Below are 20,541 nucleotides of genomic sequence, written 5' to 3' on the forward strand. Positions count from 1 at the left end.
ATGCTCAGAACCCAGCACAGGAAGCCCTCAAATGTGGCGGCAACATGCTATCCAATACCAGAGGGAAGCAACCTGCAAATTCCTAGCTAGGAAACTATTCTTCAGTGAATAAGTAACAAAGAAAAAAAGTGGGGGTAAGGGGACCTAGAGATTAAAAGATCTACTGAGCTACTACGATGCAGGAATCTTATTTGGATCTTGATCTAAAAAGAATAATGTAGGCTGGGCACGGTGGCTCATGCCTATAATCCCAGCACTTTGGGAGACTGAGGCGGGCGGATCACCTGCGGTCAGGAGTTCGAGACCAGCCTCGCCAACATGGTGAAACCCCGTCTCTACTAAAAATACAAAAACATTAGCTGGGCATAGTGGCACATGCCTGTATTCCCAGCTACTCGGGAGGCTGAGGCAGGAGAATCGCTTGAACCTGGGAGGCGAATGTTGCAGTGAGCTGAGACTGTGCCACTGCACTCCAGCCTGGGTGACAGAGCAAGACTCCGTCTCAAAAAAAAAAAAAAAAAAAAAAAGAGGAATAATGTAAATACACCAAATCATGGCATTCATGACACAAATGAAAATGTCAATGCTGAACGGGTATTTGAGTATCTGATGATGATAAGGACTTTGGTTAATTACTTTTTGATATTCCAAAGGTATTGTGGATATGCTCAAAAAAGGAGTCTTCATCATTAGAGAGATAAAGTGAAATTTTTAGAAATAGTATGTCGTCTGGATTGTACTTCAAAAAATAGAGGAGTATGGATGAGGCAGGATTGGTTGATGGTGTAGGAGGTTATGGAAAACTTGAGCCTTGGAGAGAGGCAGGGACTGACTGGAGATCAGCTAGCCAAGCGAGGGCTCCTGCTCACCCCTTTGGAGCCCTTTTCCCTGCAGATTCTGTCCTCTTCGCCTCCTGACCCTCCTCTGCCCTTTGAACTCCAGGGAAGAATAAATGTTACAGACTCAGCACTTAGCAAGTGGCAGCCCTGCCCGGCACCTGACAAGTACTGCCAACAACCCCACCTACGATCCATGAACAGCCTCCAGCCAGAGTGACCTTGCAAAAATACCTTCCCTGCCAGGCACAGTGGTGCACACCTGTAGCCCCAGCTACTCTGGAGGTTGAAGCAGGAGGATCCCTTGAGCCCAGGATTTTGATTCCAGCCTGGGCAACATAGCAAGACCCCGTCTCTAAAATATACCAAAAAAAAAAAAACCCTTCCTGACAGTCCCCTCCCTGTGGCTTCCCATTCCACCTGAAAAAATATCCAAACTTTTCTAACAGAGCCCCAAGGCCCCAACTGACCTAATTTCCTTTGAGTTCTTGTAACATGCCAAGTTTGTTACCCCTCAGGGGGTCTGCACTCAGTGTTCGCCTGCGTGGAAGCTTCTTTCCCCTCTTTCTCCTTCTCATCCAATTATCCTTCAAGGCTTCACCTAAGTGTTGCTCCTCCAGGTGGTCAATCTGGACTCATCCCCCTTCCCAGCTCCATTGTGTCCTCCCTGCTGTCTTTCAAAACACACTTTTATCACAGTGGTTCTCAATTGAGGTGATTTTGCCCCCCAGGGACAAAGAGCCAGGATGAGAACCCAGGAGTGGCAGGGACAGAAGGAGCTCCCAGGGAGGACACAGAGGGACAGAGCTTCAGGGCCATGCTGTCCCCCAGGATGCAGGACTCCAGAATGCAGGACGACATGGCCCTGCAGCTCAGCCCCTCTGTGTCATCCCTGAAGACATTTTTTGGCTGTCACCACTTGGGGAGCGGTTGCTACTGGCATCTAGCGGATGGAGGCCTGGAATGCTGCTCAGAGCCCTGCCACATGCAGGCCAGCGCCCACAGTGGAAAGGTCCGGCCCAAATGTCCATCTGGACTAGGGCCGAGAGTCTCTGCTTTACAGCAGCTACACAATTTCCCGTCAAACAGTTATGTGTGTACTTGTTTAATACTTGTCTCCAACAGTTCTTAACTTCCCTGGGGGCAAAAAATAGATCTGTCTGGCTCATCCCAATGCCCGAGCACCAGGCAGAAGTGTTTAGTAAAGACTGAGTGAATAAATAATGGTACTAGCTCAGGTTGATCTGGCACCACTCTGCCAGCCAACAGCCCTGTGAGTTCATCCATTTGACAGATGAGGAAACTGAGGCTCAGTGACCTCTATGTCGGGGATACGGGGTCTGTTAACTAGAATATTAGATCAAACAGAAGCACACACTCAAGCGATTCGCCTGGGGGTGAATGGTATTTCTGGGTGCCAAAAGGCCCTCGTTTGGGGAAATTCCCACCCAGGGACGGGAGCTGAATGCTCTGAGCTTTCCGGGCTGCTCAGGCCTTTCCTGAGATGAGGGTGGCTATGGGCCATGTCACTGCGCCACCTTGTGGCCACAATGGGGGTTGCAGCTTCCTGGGTGACAGGAAGGCGCTTCTCTCTCTGTAGCTCTGCAGAGCAGGTGAAAAGCCCCCTGCCACTGCTGTGAGTATTCCAGGGCCTCGGAGACTCAGGCTAAAGGTGAGCAGGAGGCTAGGGGCTTGGTCAGGGGTAGCTGAAACCAGAAGTGGGAAGCAAAAGCCCTGGTTCTCCCCTTCCCTGTGATCTCAGGGTGTCACTTCCCTTCTCTAGGCCTCAATTTCTTTGTCTGGAAAATGGGAAGAGTCGACACAGATCTGACAATGGGGAAGCAACTGAGGCCTGGAAGAGGAAGTGGCTCCCCCGGGGCAGGGCACAGGCCGACCGGCACTCACCGAGGTGTAGGCCCGCCCACACATGCTGCAGCAGTAGGCCTTGGCGTGCTTGATGGCGTGGGCCGAGAGGTGGATCTGCAAAGAAGCGGAGTCCGAATAGGCCCGGTAGCAGTTGGGACACTTGTAGGGCTTGTCCTTGTTGTGCTGGCGCTGGTGAGACTGTGGGGGCACAGCAGGGGGTCAGGAGAGGAACAGGGCTCCCTCGCCCCACCCCCTTCCTACGCTTCCTTGTGGGGGTGGGTGGGGGGGCACCAGAGCACCTGGTGGGCAGGAGGCAGGCAGGCACTCACCTGGAGGTTGGAGAGCTGAGTGAAAGCCTTCTCGCAGCCAGGATGTGGGCACTTGTAGGGTCTGTCGCCTGTGTGGATTCTGTAATGGGCAGCCCAGTAAGGTCGAAGTCCCTGACACACACCCCAAGACCGCTCCAGTTCCCAAGTCCTTACTCTGGCCCCTAAGCCTCTCGGTCCCTACCCTGCCCACGCTCCCCAAGGACCCAAGAGTGAGCCCAGGCAAGAGCTGGGGACTTCAACGGCCATGGCTCTTCCTTCCTTCTCTGGCCTCCACTGCCAGTCTGACCAGAGCCTCCTACTTCCCACAGGCCCCAGCTGTCCCCAGCCCACCACCAGAGCCCTTGCAGCAACCCAGTGCAGGCCTCGGAGAGGGCCTGATTTGGCTGCCCCTCTCTTTGAAAACCCCACACTACGGACCACACATTGCAAAGAACACAGATGCACAGCTTTGTCGGGACCTTCCCTGCCCTCCCAGCCTCCTTCCCTAAGAAGAAGGAGACATCTCCCTCTAATTGGCCCCAGACACTTATTTCCTGTCCCTACCCCATGTCAGGCACATCTCCGTGACAGCTGCATGGTCACCCCAGTAAATGGGAGAATGTGGGACAGCATGGCCCTGAAGCTCAGCCCCTCTGTGTCCTTCCTGAGAGCTCCTTCTGTCCCTGCCACTCCTGGGTTCTCATCCTGGCTATTAACCAGCTGGGTGACCTTGGACAAACCACTGAGCATCAGTTTCCTCATCTGCAAAATGGGTATAAAAATACAGTTCCTATCTCATCGGGCTTTGTGAAGATAACATCAGATAATGCATGTAAAGGGCTTAGCCTAGTGTTGGTACAAAGTAAGCACTCAACGTTTGCCAGTTATCGTTACTCATTCATTCACATTCATTACATTGGGTACCCATGCCCCAGGCACTGTGCTAGGTATTTGGAATATATCATGAACAAAACAGACAAAAGCCACTGCCTGGAGGAAATAAGCAACAAGCGTGAAATAAGTAAATCACATGTAGAAGGTAGTAAGTTCTGTGGGAAAAACAACAAGATGGGGAGACCATGAGTGACGGGAAGGAGGGGTACAGTTTTAAACGGAGATAAGGGCCTCATGAGGAAGGTGACATTGGGGCAGTGACTTGAGGGCTGATGACCCTGTACCTGCCCAACAGCCCAGGTGAGGATGGAGCTGTGGACTGGGCGATGATGTCCACAAATGGAGCTCAGCAGCCTGGCATGCACTAATAGTGGCCTTCCCTGCTTTCCACACTCATGCCTTTGCACCATCTCCCTGGGCATGTCTTCAAGCATCTGTTTGGGCAAATCTGCTGTACCAAGCAGGTGAGCAATGAAATGCCAGCTGGGCCTGCACCTTGTTTGCCTAATTTGTTGAGGAACAAAAGTGGAGGGGAATATCCAGATTTTATCAAAAGGGTGTCCACTCCTTCCTTCCAAGGCCCCAGCCCCTCTCACTGACTGGGTTTGCCATCAGCCCATCAACAAACTCATCAAAGAAACTAAAGCCCCTCTGGCCAGGCCCAGTGTTAGACTTAGAGACACAGGGTTGAGTAAGAAACACTCCCTGCTACCAATAAGCCCATTGGCTGCCATTATAAACACTGACAAAGTCCAAATTCCTTATATGTCATTCAAGCCTTCACCAGGTGGTCCAGCATCCCCTCCCTGCTCGTACGCACCCTACGTCCTGGTCAGATAATGATTCTTCCCTGCCAGCCATGTCTGATAAGTCTCCCCACACCTCTGCTATGTCTGCATCCTCAGCACTGGGACCTCCCCAGCTCTTTTGCCCAGTAAATGTCAGCTCATCCTTCCAGATTCGTTGGCGAGTGGGGCTCTGCGGAATCTCCCCTGAGCGAACTGCTCACCCCACAGGCTTCCAGAGCACATTCCTCACCACAGAGCCAACCCCACTGGACTCTCAAGGCCTCCCACACTTCTCTCCCCTGCTAGATGGGGAATCCCGAGGGCAGGGACGGGCCCCAGTCTCAGGATCAAGGCCTGGGGTCTGGCCTTCCACAACAGCTGTGCCAAGAGAAGCTGGGCTGACCCAGTTCTGAGCACCCCTGCACATTTCTGGATGTCACATGTTTCAGGATCCCATCCCAGGCTGCTGCACCGTCTCTACAATGGAAGGACCTTAAGGGTCATCTGGACCAACTCCGCCTGAGGCCAGCATCCTCTTCACTTCATCCCATCCTCATTCTCTCTAGGGCTGGGGAATTCGTTTACTTAGGCTCCCCATCACCTAATCCTTAAGGGTCCCCAGGACTCACAATGCCTTTGTTTTAAACCCCACAACCAAGTCCAGGACCAGACGGATTCACAGCCGAGTTCCACCAGAGGTACAAGGAGGAGCTGGTACCATTCCTTCTGAAACTATTCCAATCAATAGAAAAAGAGGGAATCCTCCCTAATTCATTTTATGAGGCCAGCATCATCCTGATACCAAAGCCTGGCAGAGACACAACAAAAAAAGAGAATTTTAGACCAATATCCCTGATGAACATCGATGCAAAAATCCTCAGTAAAATACTGGCAGACTGAATCCAGCCACACATCAAAAAGCTTATCCACCATGATCAAGTGGGCTTCATCCCTGGGATGCAAGGCTGGTTCAACATACACAAATCAATAAACGTAATCCAGCATATAAACAGAACCAACGACAAACACCACATGATTATCTCAATAGATGCAGAAAAGGCCTTTGACAAAATTCAACAGCCCTTGTTGCTAAAAACTCTCAATAAATTAGGTATTGATGGGACGTATCTCAAAATAATAAGAACTATTTATGACAAACCCACAGCCAATATCATACTGAATGGGCAAAAACTGGAAGCATTCCCTTTGAAAACTGGCACAAGACAGGGATGCCCTCTCTCACCACTCCTATTCAACATAGTGTTGGAAGTTCTGGCCAGGGCAATCAGGCAGGAGAAAGAAATAAAGGGTATTCAATTAGGAAAAGAGGAAGTCAAATTGTCCCTGTTTGCAGATGACATGACTGTATATCTAGAAAACCCCATCGTCTCAGCCCAAAATCTCCTTAAGCTGATAAGCAACTTCAGCAAAGTCTCAGGATACAAAATCAATATGCAAAAATCACAAGCATTCTTATACACCAATAACAGACAAACAGAGAGCCAAATCATGAGTGAACTCCCATTCACAATTGCTTCAAAGAGAATAAAATACCTAGGAATTCAACTTACAAGGGATGTGAAGAACCTCTTCAAGGAGAACTACAAACCAGTGCTCAATAATAAATAAATAAAAGAGGATACAAACAAATGCAAGAACATTCCATGCTCATGGATAGGAAGAATCAATATCGTGAAAATGGCCATACTGCCCAAGGTAATTTATAGATTCAATGTCATCCCAATCAAGCTACCAATGACTTTCTTCACAGAATTGGAAAAAACTACTTTAAAGTTCATATGGAACCAAAAAAGAGCCTGCATTGCCAAATCAATCCTAAGCCAAAAGAACGAAGCTGGAGGCATCACGCTACCTGACTTCAAACTATACTACAAGGCTACAGTAACCAAAACAGCATGATACTGGTACCAAAACAGAGATATAGACCAATGGAACAGAACAGAGCCCTCAGAAATAATGCCACACATCTACAACTATCTGATCTTTGACAAACCTGACAAAAACAAGAAATGGGGGAAGGACTCCCTATTTAACAAATGATGCTGGGAAAACTGGCTAGCCATACGTAGAAAGCTGAAACTGGATCCCTTCCTTACACCTTATACAAAAATTAATTCAAGATGGATTAAAGACTTAAATGTTAGACCTAAAACCATAAAAACCCTAGAAGAAAACCTAGGCATTACCATTCAGGACATAGGCATGGGCAAGAACTTCATGTCTAAAACACCAAAAGCAATGGCAACAAAAGCTAAAATTGACAAACGGGACCCAATTAAACTAAAGAGTTTCTGCACAGCAAAAGAAACTACCATCAGAGTGAACAGGCAACCTACAGAATGGGAGAAAATTTTTGCAATCTACTCCTCTGACAAAGGGCTAATATCCAGAATCTACAAAGAACTCAAACAAATTTACAAGAAAAAAACAAACAACCCCATCAACAAGTGGGCGAAGGATATGAACAGATACTTCTCAAAAGAAGACATCTATGCAGCCAAAAGACATATGAAAAAATGTTCATCATCACTGGCCATCAGAGAAATGCAAATCAAAACCACAATAAGATACCATCTCACACCAGTTAGAATGGCAATCATTAAAACGTCAGGAAACAACAGGTGCTGGAGAGGATATGGAGAAATAGGAACACTTTTACACTGTTGGTGGGACTGTAAACTAGTTCAACCATTGTGGAAGTCAGTGTGGCGATTCCTCAGGGATCTAGAACTAGAAATACCATTTGACCCAGCCATCCCATTACTGGGTATATACCCAAAGGATTATAAATCATGCTGCTATAAAGACACATGCACACGTATGTGTATTGCGGCACTATTCACAATAGCAAAGACTTGGAACCAACCCAAATGTCCAACAATGGTAGACTGGATTAAGAAAATGTGGCACATATACACCATGGAATACTATGCAGCCATAAAAAATGATGAGTTCATGTCCTTTGTAGGGACATGGATGAAGCTGGAAACCATCACTCTCAGCAAACTATCGCAAGGACAAAAAACCAAACACCGCATGTTCTCACTCATAGGTGGGAATTGAACAATGAGAACACTTCGATGCAGGAAGGGGACCATCACACACCGGGGCCTGTTGTGGGGTTATACCTAATGTAAATGACGAGTTAATGGGTGCAGCACACCAACATGGCACATGTATACATATGTAACAAACCTGCACGTTCTGCACATGTCCCCTAGAACTTTAAGTATAAATTTAAAAAAAAAAAAACCCACAACCCCTTCTCCCCTTGCCCTGAAACCCAGCCACAGTGGCCTTGCACTAGCTCCTCCAGCACTGAGCCCTTGCCCACCTCCAATCCTTTATCCAAGCTGTTCCCTCTACCAGGAACACCTGTTCCTCAGTTAACACCTGGCTAAAACCCAACTCCTGATCTCAGCATAAAAGTCCCTTCATCAGGGCAGTCTTCCCTGACCCCCTAGACCAGGTCAGGCTCCCTGCGGCCCACCTCGCAGGCAACAAAGACATCGGCTTCCCAGAAGTCTCTGCATGGGTACTTATTTTCTCCATGTCTGGTCACTGTGTTCCTTCAGAGGAACTCCCTTGGGCTCATTCCCCACCATCACCCCAGCGCCTGGCATGGGCTCAGCACAGAGGGGATTCCATAAATAGACACAGACTGAATGAAGGAAAGCAAGTTCTTTCTCCCTGAAGTCAATCATTGACAAGAGAAATAGGTTCCACATTATCAGCGACTTCCATGCTCTGGGTGTATTTCATGAGGGTTTGCTCACTCACTGACCAACAGTCCTCCAGTGGATTCAGCTCCTTCCTCAGGAACCAGCCAAGCCCTCTTGACCAGCAAGTTGCCCCTCTGGCCTCCTCCCATGCACGTGCAACAACTGCCCGGCCTCCCCCTTGACTCCCAGCCTCAGCCTCTCCCCGCCAGGCCTCGGCACGGCTGAAGCTGCAGGGCTCTGACCTGGTCACAGCCCAGTCTGGCAACCTCCATGGTCTCCCTCTTTTTCCAGGACAGAGTCCATATCCCCGTCCCCAGCTTGCAAGGCCCTTCACATTCTGGCCTTTGTTTCTAAGGCCTCCTGCTCTGCCACTGCGCTCCTGAGAGGAGCATCTTACCAACCTCCCCCAACACACATGCAGATGCAGCCTCCCGGCGGGCCTCGAGCCTTTGCTCATGTCGTTCTTCCTCTGACTGGGGAGGGCTGTGGACCCCTCCGTACTCAACCCAGATGATCCCCCCCAACCTCCACCTCCTACTTCCCTCTCTCAAGGAAGTTTCCACATCTGCCATCCTCCTAGGTCACAGTGGCAGGGGCCTGCCTCTGCCCACTCCTGTGTCCCTGTGCATGGCACCCAGCATGGGGCTGGCTCAGAAAAAGCTTCAGGGAGCAACTGTTGGATAAGGAAGGACCAGGCTACCTGTTCTTTTAGCCACAGAGCTCTTGTCTTCAGTCCCTGAACTTCAAGTCAAGCCTAAGCCCTCAATTCTAACATCAGAATCCTCTCTGTAGGGCATCTTCCCACTAGGGGAGCACCCAGCCCCAGCTCCCACATCTGTGGCGATGGGAAGTCCACCCCTGACTCTAGGTGGTCACGCTTCTTTTTTTTTTTTTTTTTTTAGACAGAGTCTTGCTCTATCGCCGAGGCTGGAGTGCAGTGGCACAATCTCAGCTCACTGCAACCTCCGCCACCCCAGTTCAGCGATTATCCTGCCTCAGCCTCCCAAGTAGCTGGGACTACAGGCCTGTGCCACTGTGCTCGGCTAACTTTTTTGTATTTTTAGTAGACCACCATGGTTCAAGACCACGTCAGCCAGGCTAGTCTCAAACTCCTGACCTCAAGTAATCCACTCACCTCAGCCTCCTAAAGTGCTGGGATTACAGGAATGAGCCACCACCGCACCCGGCTGGTGGTCACTCCTCTTTAGGCAGCACAAGGAAGCTGAGCTGAAGCTAGTGGCCCTGGACTACCCCACTTCACCCCCCACTGTCCCAGTCCCACCCAGGGGCTCCAAAGACTTGCTCTTCTCTCTTGCCTGGCACTGCCATCCCCAAGTGCTTCTTCTGCAGCCTGATGCCCCAGCCCTTCCTTCTTTCTGAACTGGGCTGCTCCTTGGTGCTCTGCACTCAAATCTTGCTTCTGCCACCTCTTAGCCGGGTAACCTGGGGCAGGTAACTCTGCCTCCCTCAGCCTCAGTTTCCCCCTCTCTAAAATGGGGATAATAGACTGTAAGAATTTAAAGGGTGTTCATAAAATATTTTTGCAGTGTTAGTTTTTAATACATTAATTTCTATTTAAGTTAAGCAACTTATGAAAACAGAGGAAACGTATTCACTGTTTCAATAAAATTATTAAGGATTCATGAATTATCACTTTTATTTCTCAGCCATGATATGGCTTTTGGCATGTCGTGTTTTTTAACTAAAACAATGGTCATAGATATATGAAAGTTAAACATTCCTTGAGAGGATTCCCCCTCTGTGGCATTTTTCAAATTCATTATCTCTTATGAAGAAATAACAAATTCACACTGTACAGGGATTTTATGGACACCTTGTATATTAAAACACCTTAAGCAGGACCTGGCACACAGAAGTTCTTTAATAAGGAATAGTTGTCGTTGTTATTAGCATTATTATCAGACTTGAAAAAACTCAAAGGACACTTTCCCCTGCTGCAATGATCATTAGGCATGTACATAACATCACTCTGTCAGGAAAAGAAAAACAAAAACAAAACCCCTTTGCACCCTGAATAAACAGACAAATCCAGAGTCACTCTGTCTAGTTCTAGTTCCACAAATAGATAAAACTTTCAGCCATTTCCTATAACTTAACTTCCTCCCAAAACAATGGTTTGTTTGTTTGTTGTTTGTTTAGATAGGATCTCTGTCACCCAGGCTGCAGTGCAGTGGCGTGATCTCAGCTCACTGCAGCCTCTACCTCCTGGGTTCAAGCAATCCTCCCACCTCAGTCTCCTGAGTAGCTGGAGCTACAACACATGCTACCACACTCGGCTAACTTTTTAATTTTCTGTAGAGATGGGTCTCAACATGTTGCCCAGGCCAGTCTCAGACTCCTGGCCTCAAGCCCTGACTCCCACACTGTGATATCTGCAGGTACAGACGACCCTTACACATACACTAACTGCACGAGACAATGCTGGTTTTCTACCATGAACAGACTAACAAGAACAGAAAATGTTCTATTTTCTCTATAAATCCATGTGGTGTTTATTATGTAGAGGGCTGATCCTTCTGAAGCCTGCACTTGTTCAACACTTTGCAAGTCCCTCACTTTGCTTGTGCCTTCCTTTCACGCTGCAGGCCAATTAAGATGCTCCAACGCCACTCAACCGCCTCACTCCGACCATGCTCCCAAGCACAACCTTCTCAACTCCCAGGATGGATCTTGCTTGCCCTCTTGCTAACTCTACCTCTATTGCTTGACCGGGGCTGGCTCTGTTTTGGACATGACCTTCTTTTATGCCCTTCATTAGTGGCTGTAACATTGGGAAGATGGATTTGATTATATGATCTGATGCTTGGTTCTCTGCCAAGGGACAAATAAGTAGGAAAGGGCCTCCGTCAAATAGCAGAGGACAAGGAATCTGGAATCTGGTTGTTTCTTCAGCTTTGGCTTTGTTTGTTTGTTTGTCTAAAGAATCCTGGGAGTTCTGGGCATGTGGGACACTCGCCTCTTTGCCACTGAGTTAGGACATATCAGTTTAATTATATGTGCAAGCGTCTAGTGACTTATAAACTGTCTTCCAAATGTTGATAGAATCCTCTTTTGTTGTTTGTTTGGTTTCCTGCCATTATGAACTCAAATTAGTCCAAAAGAGAGAGAGAGAGGGAAAAAAAAAAAATTGTGCCCTCAGGAATGGAGAATAATCCCTGAGTCAAAGAACATTCTGGCAAAATACTCTCCTCTCCTTCAAAGGCCTGTTAATTTTTTGTTGCTTTTTTTTTGGTCATGTTCTCAAATAATATTTTTAAACAAAGTCTACTTCTTGGAAAAAAAAAAAACAGAATTCTTCATCATTATTATCACTTGCTCTTGTGTTTATTAGCTTGCCTGTTCTGTCAACTTTGTGCTGTCGCCTTTCTCAGATCCAGGTCCCCATTCAGAAAGATAAAATTGTCAAGGTGCAAATGCAAATGCAATTGCTCTTGGCATTTCCAGACGGCTGCTGGGCAACACCAAAGATTTGCTCCCTTGTTTTACAAAAGGAGGGATGCTTACAATGATTGGGTTTTGTATTCTTCTTTTTTTGTTGTTTTTTGTTTTTTTGTTTTTTGAGACAGGGTCTTGCTCTGTCACCCAGGCTGGAGTGCAGTGGTGCGATCTCAGCTCACCGCAACCTCCGCCTCCCAGGTTCAAATGATTCTCCTGCCTTGGCCTCCTAAGTAGCTGGAATTACAGGCACCCGCCACCACACCTGGCTAATTTTTGTATTTTTAGTAAAGACAGGGTTTCACCATGTTGACCAGGCTGGTCTCAAACTCCTGACCTCAAGTGATTCACCCACCTTGGCCTCCCAAAGTGCTGTGATTACAGGCGTGAGCCATGGCACCCGGCCTATGTATTCTCCATGGTTTTAATTAGCCAAACACTAGAGTGACAGCTGCCCTACAAAGTTTGTAGCGTAAGAAAGTTGGCAAATAAAAAGAGAAACTCAACCTCCCTGGGTTAATTTTATACATACATAAACATATAATATGTATAACATATAATATGTTCTTGTGCACTTTTTAAGATGGACCAAAAAAACCTAATCTAATGCACAGAGGCTGGCATAACAAGCATCAACAAAGACATTTCTTTAAGAAGATTTTGTCTCTAGATTTAGAATGCCCTTAACAATTAGTGATAACGCTTTATGGGATTAAAAGACCCTGAAGATGGGCCAGTGCGCTTGATGCCAATAACATTTTTTTGTTGGTGGTGAGATGGGGTCTTGCTCTGTCACCCAGGCTGGAGTGCAGTGGCATGATCTCGGCTCACTGCAACCTCTGCCTCCCGGGTTCAAGTGATTCTCCTGTCTCAGCCTCCCGAGTAGATGGGACTACAGGCATGCACCACCACACTCGGCTAATTTTTGTACTTTTAGTAGAGACGGAGTTTGACCATGTTGGCCAGGTTGGTCTTGAACTCCTGACCTCAAGTGATCCACCTGTCTCAGCTTCCCAAAGTGTTGGGATTACAGGTGTGAGCCACCGTGCCAGCCTACCATGTTTTTAATTTGAAAAATTGATCGTGATTATACCTTAATAGAGGACTCCATTGTCCTCCATTGTGATATTGTTGATTATTACAATTAACTAAGCAGAATCATTTGTTCTAGTCAACAGGTCTGATTTTTACCCTCACACTTGCTTAATTAAAGGCCTCTGCTTTGAGCTAGAAAAGACAAATGCATACAGGCTGCCACGTTGACATCCTCTTCTTGACCAGACACTGCCAGAGGCCAAGGTAGGCTCCAAGAGTCCTTGCTCCAGAAGTAGATAACTTTGAAAGCAGGCTAACTAACCCAGGATCAGAGGAACAGGAATTATTCCCCAGGACTGGATGAAACTGATTTCACCCTTAATGTTCTAATTTTCTAAAGGTCTTTTTTTTTTCTTTATTACTGTAGCTAATCCTCAATTTAGGAGGCTGTATTCAATAAACTGGAATAAAATATTCCTAAAATGGTGCCTTCTTCCTTCTTCCAACTAACTCTTCAGAATTCTGGGGGTGAGGGTGGGAGGGGGACTATAAAAACCTAACATAGATATGAAATAATAAATCATCAAGGAAATGTTCAAATAATCATTCTATTGAAAACAACAAATGTAATTGGCCTTATCTACAAAACTACTAGGAATAATAGCTAAAAACTCTTCAAAGTACCTTTGCTGAGACCCTTTTCTTTAACGATCATTAGTTCTGTAAACAGGATCTGTAAGAATCTGTCCTCCTTCCTAACAGGATATAATTGGGTAAATCAAATTTGTAACCATGGCTGTGCCAGAAATGTCACAGTTAAAGACAAATTTCATTTAATTAGGCATGACAAGCCTGAGAGTAAGAAACAAGGACTGCACTTCAGAAGTGGGAATGAGGCCTCCCCGGGCCTCCAGGAAACCGGACTGGACCTGCTCTATGGCTTGTGGAATTTCAGCCTTTAAGGTTATAAAAACACATCAATCTCTGCTTGTTCAGAAACACTGACAAATGAAGATTCTCCAAAAAAAGGGTAACCGCCACGTTACACGTTGTATAGGCACAATCTGGCAGAGGTGAATTGGATGGTTCTAGGTTCCTGATCTCTAATAATATAAAATTTTTTCACATACACACACACATACACAATTCTGGCCTGGGGGCCTTACAAAGTCTCCTAATAGAGTTAACTCTCAAGCTTTTCTATCAAATGCTCTAATTTTAAGAACCATACAACTGGGAGGACTTTATCAATCAACACCTTGTTACATACATCTCTGTACATAAACCTGGCCAAATTTTTTAAAAATCAAAGTAGCAACAAAATCAGAAAATTGCTGAAACAAACTTACATGGTCAGACTTGTGCCTTGGGAGGCATGGTAACGAGAAAACAGACTGACACCTGGCCCTGCTGCCATTGTACCATTTTATTCTTTTATTTTTTTTTCTTTTGAGACAGGGTCTCATTCTGTCCCCCAGGCTGGAGTGCAGTGGTGTGACGTCAGCTCACTGAAGCCTCGACCTCCTGAGTTCAAGCAATCGATCCTCCCACCTCAGCCTCCCAAGTAGCTGGGACTACAGGCATGCACCATTACTCCCAGCTAATTTTGTATTCTTCTGTAGCAATGGGGTTTTGCCATGTTGCTGGTCTCGAACTCCTGAGTTCAAGTGATCAACCCATCTCAGCCTCCCAAAGTGCTAGAATTACAGGCATGAGCCACTGAGCCCAGCCTGCCATTTGATTCTTACTATCATACCCACACATCATGTCCCAAAGTCAGAGAAATAGACAAGGTAAAACATCTTGCACCCAGGGATAAAGGATTCAAAGACAATGGAGATAAACGAATAAATGACAAAAACAAAAAAAGCAAATAAAAAATAGAGCCCTTCTCATGGTGGCACACGCCTGTAATCCCAGCTACTTGGGAAGCTGAGGAGGCAGAGGTTGCAGTGATCCGGGATCATGACACTGCACTCCAGCCTGGGCAATAGAGTGAGACTGTCTCAAAAAAATAGAGCCCTTCTGTATAGTATTAGTCCTCAAAACAGAAAAAACCTTGAATTCTTTCTGTAAATTACAAACTCCACAACAAAAACCAGTTTTATCCCTGACTTTTACAATGCTGATATTGGCAAACACGTGACAATGCTCACACAGATGATCATCGTCATGTGAGAAAACGGTGCTGCTTCCCCTCTGAACAGAGGGACTGCAATCTTGGTAATCTTTGGCTTGTTTTTAAAAATACCAATGGTATTTTTATTTGGTGAGCCAGTCTTTCTGATGTCTATACCCTCCTGCACAAACTTTTTTTTTTTTTTTTTTCTTGAGACAGAGTTTCACTCTTGTCATCCAGGCTGGAGTGCAATGGCGCAATCTCGGCTCACTGCAGCCTCCATCTCCTGGGTTCAAGCGAGTCTCCTGACTAAGCTTCCCAAGTAGCTGGGATTACAGACGCCCACCACCACACCCAGCTAATTTTTGTATTTTTAGTAGAGATGGGGTTTCGCCACGTTGGCCAGGCTGGTCATGAACTCCTGACCTCAGGTGATCCACCCGCCTCAGCCTCCTAAAGTGCTGGGATTACAGGTGTGAGCCACTGCACCCAGCCACAAACTTTTCTTAAAGCATTTATAGCTTTGAGTCTCCCTTTCACACACTCAACTAGACTGTATGCCCCACGAAGGCAGAGATTTTCATCTGTTTTGTTCCTTGCTGTATCCTCAACATCTAGAATAGTGTCTGGCATAGAGTAAAAGTTTCTATAAGTGTTTGTTAAATGGATGAATCATATGCTCTGTAAAAACCAGTTATATTTATTCCAAAATATTTAATAATTGCTTATTTTGTGCCACAAACTGGGGATATGGAAATGGAGGAGACTGAGCTCTTGCCTTCAAGAACTCCCAGTAGATTGAGTGAGGTGGGCAGATAAAGAGACACGGGCGTGACAGCCTACCACTGCTATGATGGACATGCACAGAGCCCTGTGGGGACACAGAGGTCGGGTCCCTCACCCAGCTAGAGCAATCAGGGAGGGCTTCCTGGAGGAAGCTAGACTGAGAGAGGACAAGGGGATGGCCAGAGAAACAGGGAAAAGCGGGAGAGGGGTGTCTCTCTGGTAAAGGACACAGCATGTGCAAAGACCTAGAGATGAGAAACAGTGGGGACGGGGTGCAGTAACAACAGCTGAGGCCAGTGAGGTCCACAAGGGCCGTGACCCCGAGGGCAATGGGCACCTGGAGAAGGTCCTTGCCCCTCCTTGCACTGGCTCCATGTGCCAGGCCACGGGTGCTGAGCTGAGTTGGGCTGCAGCAGGGCAGCAGGCAGGCCACTCACCTGGTGTGCTGCTGGAGGTGGGAGAGCTGCCGGAAGGACTTATCACAGTAGGAGCAGTGGTAGGGCTTGACGCCCAGGTGGATGCGCAGGTGCTGGGCCAGGTAGGAGGCGTTGGCAAAGGACTTGGAGCAGTGCGGGCACTTGTGGGGCTTGGCTTCTGTGTGCGACTTGGAGTGGATCTGCATCTCTGACTTGGTGAAAAAGGTCAGTGGGCATACCTTACACCTGCGGAGCAAGAGACAGGTTCACGTGGGAAGATCCCCCAGACTGTCCATCTCAGGGGAGGCCTTCTACATCAGAGAGACCTTGCACCTGGGACAGGTCTTTCCTGTGATGAGCCCAAGAAGCACAGGACCACCTGGGAAAGACAGGGGACAGTCTCCCAGCCTGGGCACCCTTAAATCTGGAGGAGGAAGCTCTTGCCTGGGGAAACATTACAGAGCCTGGAGCATAGGTTACACCTCATAGGGAAGACAGGCCTGATCCTGGTGAGGGTTTGCCCAGGGCTATATCCCATGGTTCCGGGCAGGAGGCGCTACCACGTGAAGTAGTTCTCAACCAGGCTGCTCATTAGAATCATCTGGGGAGCGTCTAAGAAATACCAACGCCTGCCCCACCCTCCATACTTTCCATCCTCAGAAAATTAACTCAGAATTCCTGGAGATGCAGCCCTGGCATCCGCATTTTCTGAAAGCTCTTCAGGTGATTCTTTAAAATTGTTGTTGTTGTTGTTGTTGTTGTTGTTGTTTGAGACAGAGTCTCACCCTGTCACCCAGGTTGGAGTGCAGTGGCCCGATCTCGGCTCACTGCAGCCTCTGCCTCCCAAGTTCAAGTTATTCTCTTGTCTCAGCCTCCTGAGTAGCTAGGATTACAGGGGCGCACAACCATGCCCGGCTAACTTTTGTATTTTTTGTAGAGACGAGGTTTCACCATGCTGGCCAGGCTGGTCTCAAACTCCTGACCGCAGGTGATCCACCCGCCTTGGCCTCCCAAAGCGCTGGGATTACAGGGATGAGCCACTGTGCACAGCCTCTTCAGGTGATTCTAAGGTGGCCAGGGTTGAGAACACTGCTTAAAGGGAGGAGGAAACCGACTCTCACAACCCCAGGCTGTGGGGGTGGCTGCCAGCCACAGACCACACCTAAGGGTCCAAGCCTCTATTCCCCTCCCCAGCAGCCCTCCCCGAATTGGGACTTGGGATGTGGGTGGGGCTCTCCAGAAGGCCCCGCCCCTCTGGACCCTAGCCCTGCCCCTCGGCCCTAAGGGTCCTGTTTCGGCCCCGCTGCTGGGCTCCTGGAGCAGCCCTGGCTCAAGCCCCAGCCCCAAGCCCACTCGGACCCCATCCCGCCGAGACCCCCACCTGTACGTCTTGCCCTCCTTGGCAGTCTCGCCCGAGGCCAGGATGGGATAGGGGACTACAAGGACAGGCGGACCCCCCGGGCTCTCCGCCTTGATCTTTTTGCGGCCGCGTTCGGACTTGGGGGGGCCAAGCAGGCCGTGGCCCTGGATTGTCTTGATGGAGTCCAGGAGAGGGGGGCTGGTGATCCCTGAGATGAGGGTGGGGGACGAGGCGATGAGGCGGCTCTGGCTGGTGGTGGTGGGTGTGGACGGGGTGCTGGTACCCGTGCCCGTGCCCGCGCCCGCGCTTGACTCAGAAGTGCTCACAGACGGGGTCCGGGTAGACAGCCCCAGACCTGCGAAGACAGGTGGGTGGGGGCAGGGGTGAGGGGAGCTGCAGAGACCAGCTCAGCTGCCCACCCAGCTATGTGATTTTGGCAGGCGAGCATCCCCTTAACGTTCATAAGTTATTACCCAGGGGTAACTAAATGAGACCTTGTGCATGTGTAAGATGCCTTAGACACCTTAAGATTAAATTGAGTTAGATAACAGGGGCACTTTGGAAAAATTCAAACTATAGAAAAATACTGAGGCACAAAGAAGTTCACTGCCGTCTTATTTATAACAGCAAAATTTTAGAGGCAACTGAAATATGCAACATTAGGGAAGGATTCGGTAAACAGCAATTAATTGCCTCTACTGAACTGCCCATTGAAAAGGAGGTTATGTTTGTTTAAGCAAACTACGTATGTATGCACACAAAAAAATAAGAAGGAAAGAACGTGCCAAAATGTGATATGGATAGTAGATCAGGAGTAATAAAAAAAAAAAGAGGCTTAACTGTGCTTGATTCTTTGACAATGAGCGTTTTAAAAACTTCTGTAATAAAAGTTATTCTTTTAAAAATGATAGGACTAGAAACATAATATCAACTGAAGCAAACAAAATCATGAAAATGGTATCTATTGTGTGGTTCTATGTTTTAAAAAAAAAAACTAAAAATTTGTGCATTGAAAAAGATAATGTCAAGTTGGCAGGAGAATGTTTTATATCATACACTGGTGGTGGGAGTGTACATTTGCAAAGCCTTAATGAAGCCTTAATGTTAATGAAGGGTAGTCTGGCAACAGCCATTAAAATTTAAACATGGCCGAGCACGGTGGCTCACGCTTGTAATCCCAGCACTTTAGGAGGCTGAGGTAGGAATATCACTTGAGCCCAGAAGCTGAAGACCAGCCTGGGCAACGTGGCAAAACCCTGTCTCTACAAAAATTACAAAAATTAGCTGGGTGTGGTGGCGTGTGCCTGTAGTCCCAGCTACTAAGGAGGCTGGGGTGGGAGGATCACTTGAGCCCCGGAGGTCGAGGCTTCAGTGAGCCATGATCACACCACTGCACTCCAGCCTGGGTAACAGAACAAGACCCTACTCTTAAAAAAAAAATTAATTTAAATAAATTTTAATGTACACAACTTTTGGCCAAGCAATTCTACTTCTAGAAGTTTACAATAAAGAAATATTCCCACATGAGCACAAAGATGTGTGTACATGTCCATACAAAATTGTGATCAGACAAAATTGGACACAACCTGTTTGTCCTCAGCATAAGCTTTGTAAAGAGCTGTGGTCCACTCTCATTAGGGAGAACTGCACAGCCACTAAAACAAGATCGATGTGATACAGTGACACAGAGAGAAGGTCGAAATGAGCTGTCAGGTGAAAAAAGCAAATCACAGACATACGAGGCCATCTATTTTAAAGAACACACACTCAAACTACATACGTAGTTTGGACAAGATATATGTGCATGTAAACGCACAGGAATAGATCTGAGAGGAGACACATCAAACTGCTAATTGTGATTCTCTCTAGGGAAAGAGAATAATTTTTTGGTAAAAGGAGATTTTCATACTTTGTCTATCTGATTCTGTATTATTTGAATCTTTTACCTGGTGAATTTATCCATTTTTAACATCTGTGATTAAAGGACAAAATAAAATAAATTATAAAATATGAAAATTCTTAACAATAGTAGGATTAAGGCTATTTTTTCTCCTTTCAGCTTATCAGCAATTTCCAAATTTTCTATAATGACTATGTATTACCTTTATAATAAAAAGTGGAATATATATGTTTATGACAGAATGGTGAGTAGGAAAAGCAAGTTAAAATCATGGGTACAGCCCTACCACAAGCTCAGCAAAACACACATGAATATTGAAAAGCCAAAAATATGGCAAAGGAAGGAAATGGACCAACAGCCTCTCTGAGCTGCTCAGTTGGGAGCTGGGGATTATGAATGATTTTTTTGTTGCTAGTTTCTCTTTTTTCCAAACTTCCCTTAATATGCTTATATTACTTTTTAATATTACTTTTATAATGGAAAAAATAAATTTAATAAAATCATAATAACAGGGGACATACAGAGTGTGGCTGGGGCCTGGAGAGGTTTACCAGGCCCTGTAATTCTTGGGTCACTCTGGGAAAATGCAGGAGAGAAGAAGAGAGGCAGAAGCACCTGCCTGGCAGCAGGGGCGACAAGGGAGGAACAAAGGCCCAACCACTGAGGTCTCCCAAGAAAGCCTATCCACCAAGCTCCGAGGAGGCCTCCGGTGGCTCCAGCCCCTTGACATTATCCCAGGATGTCCGCCTGGCACCCCAGCCTCAACCTATCCAAGACTGAGCTCACATCTTTCCCCAACCCTGTTCCTTCTCCGGGGATTCCATCACAAGGGCGGTGCCCTGGGAGTCTCCCTCACCTCCTCCCTCCCCTCACGCTCCTACATCCTGTCCTCTCTTCTCCCACAAAGTATCTCAGATCTGTCCACTTCTCTCCATTCCCACTACCACTGCATTGCCCAGGCCACCACACTCCTGAAGGTCTCCCTGCTTCCATGCTTACCCCCTGACAACCTGGTCTCCACCTAGCAGCCAGAC

The 20,541-nt window shown here is 47.3% G+C and overlaps 1 protein-coding gene across 7 annotated transcripts in view; it reads right to left on the reverse strand.

The window, feature by feature from the left end:
• ZNF362 (zinc finger protein 362) overlaps positions 1–20,541 on the reverse strand; it is a 178,713-nt gene that overhangs the window by 2,687 nt on the left and 155,485 nt on the right. For all 7 annotated transcript variants that reach the window (XM_034960693.3, XM_034960708.3, XM_034960703.4 and 4 more), the window contains 4 exons: positions 17,629–17,962; positions 16,269–16,493; positions 3,032–3,110; positions 2,742–2,900 (listed from right to left, as the gene is read on the reverse strand). In XM_034960693.3, coding sequence (XP_034816584.3) covers positions 2,742–2,900; positions 3,032–3,110; positions 16,269–16,493; positions 17,629–17,962 — 797 coding nt within the window. The remainder of the gene's footprint in view (positions 1–2,741; positions 2,901–3,031; positions 3,111–16,268; positions 16,494–17,628; positions 17,963–20,541) is intronic.

Source organism: Pan paniscus, chromosome 1, assembly GCF_029289425.2.
Source record: "Pan paniscus chromosome 1, NHGRI_mPanPan1-v2.0_pri, whole genome shotgun sequence".
NCBI lineage: Eukaryota > Metazoa > Chordata > Mammalia > Primates > Hominidae > Pan > Pan paniscus.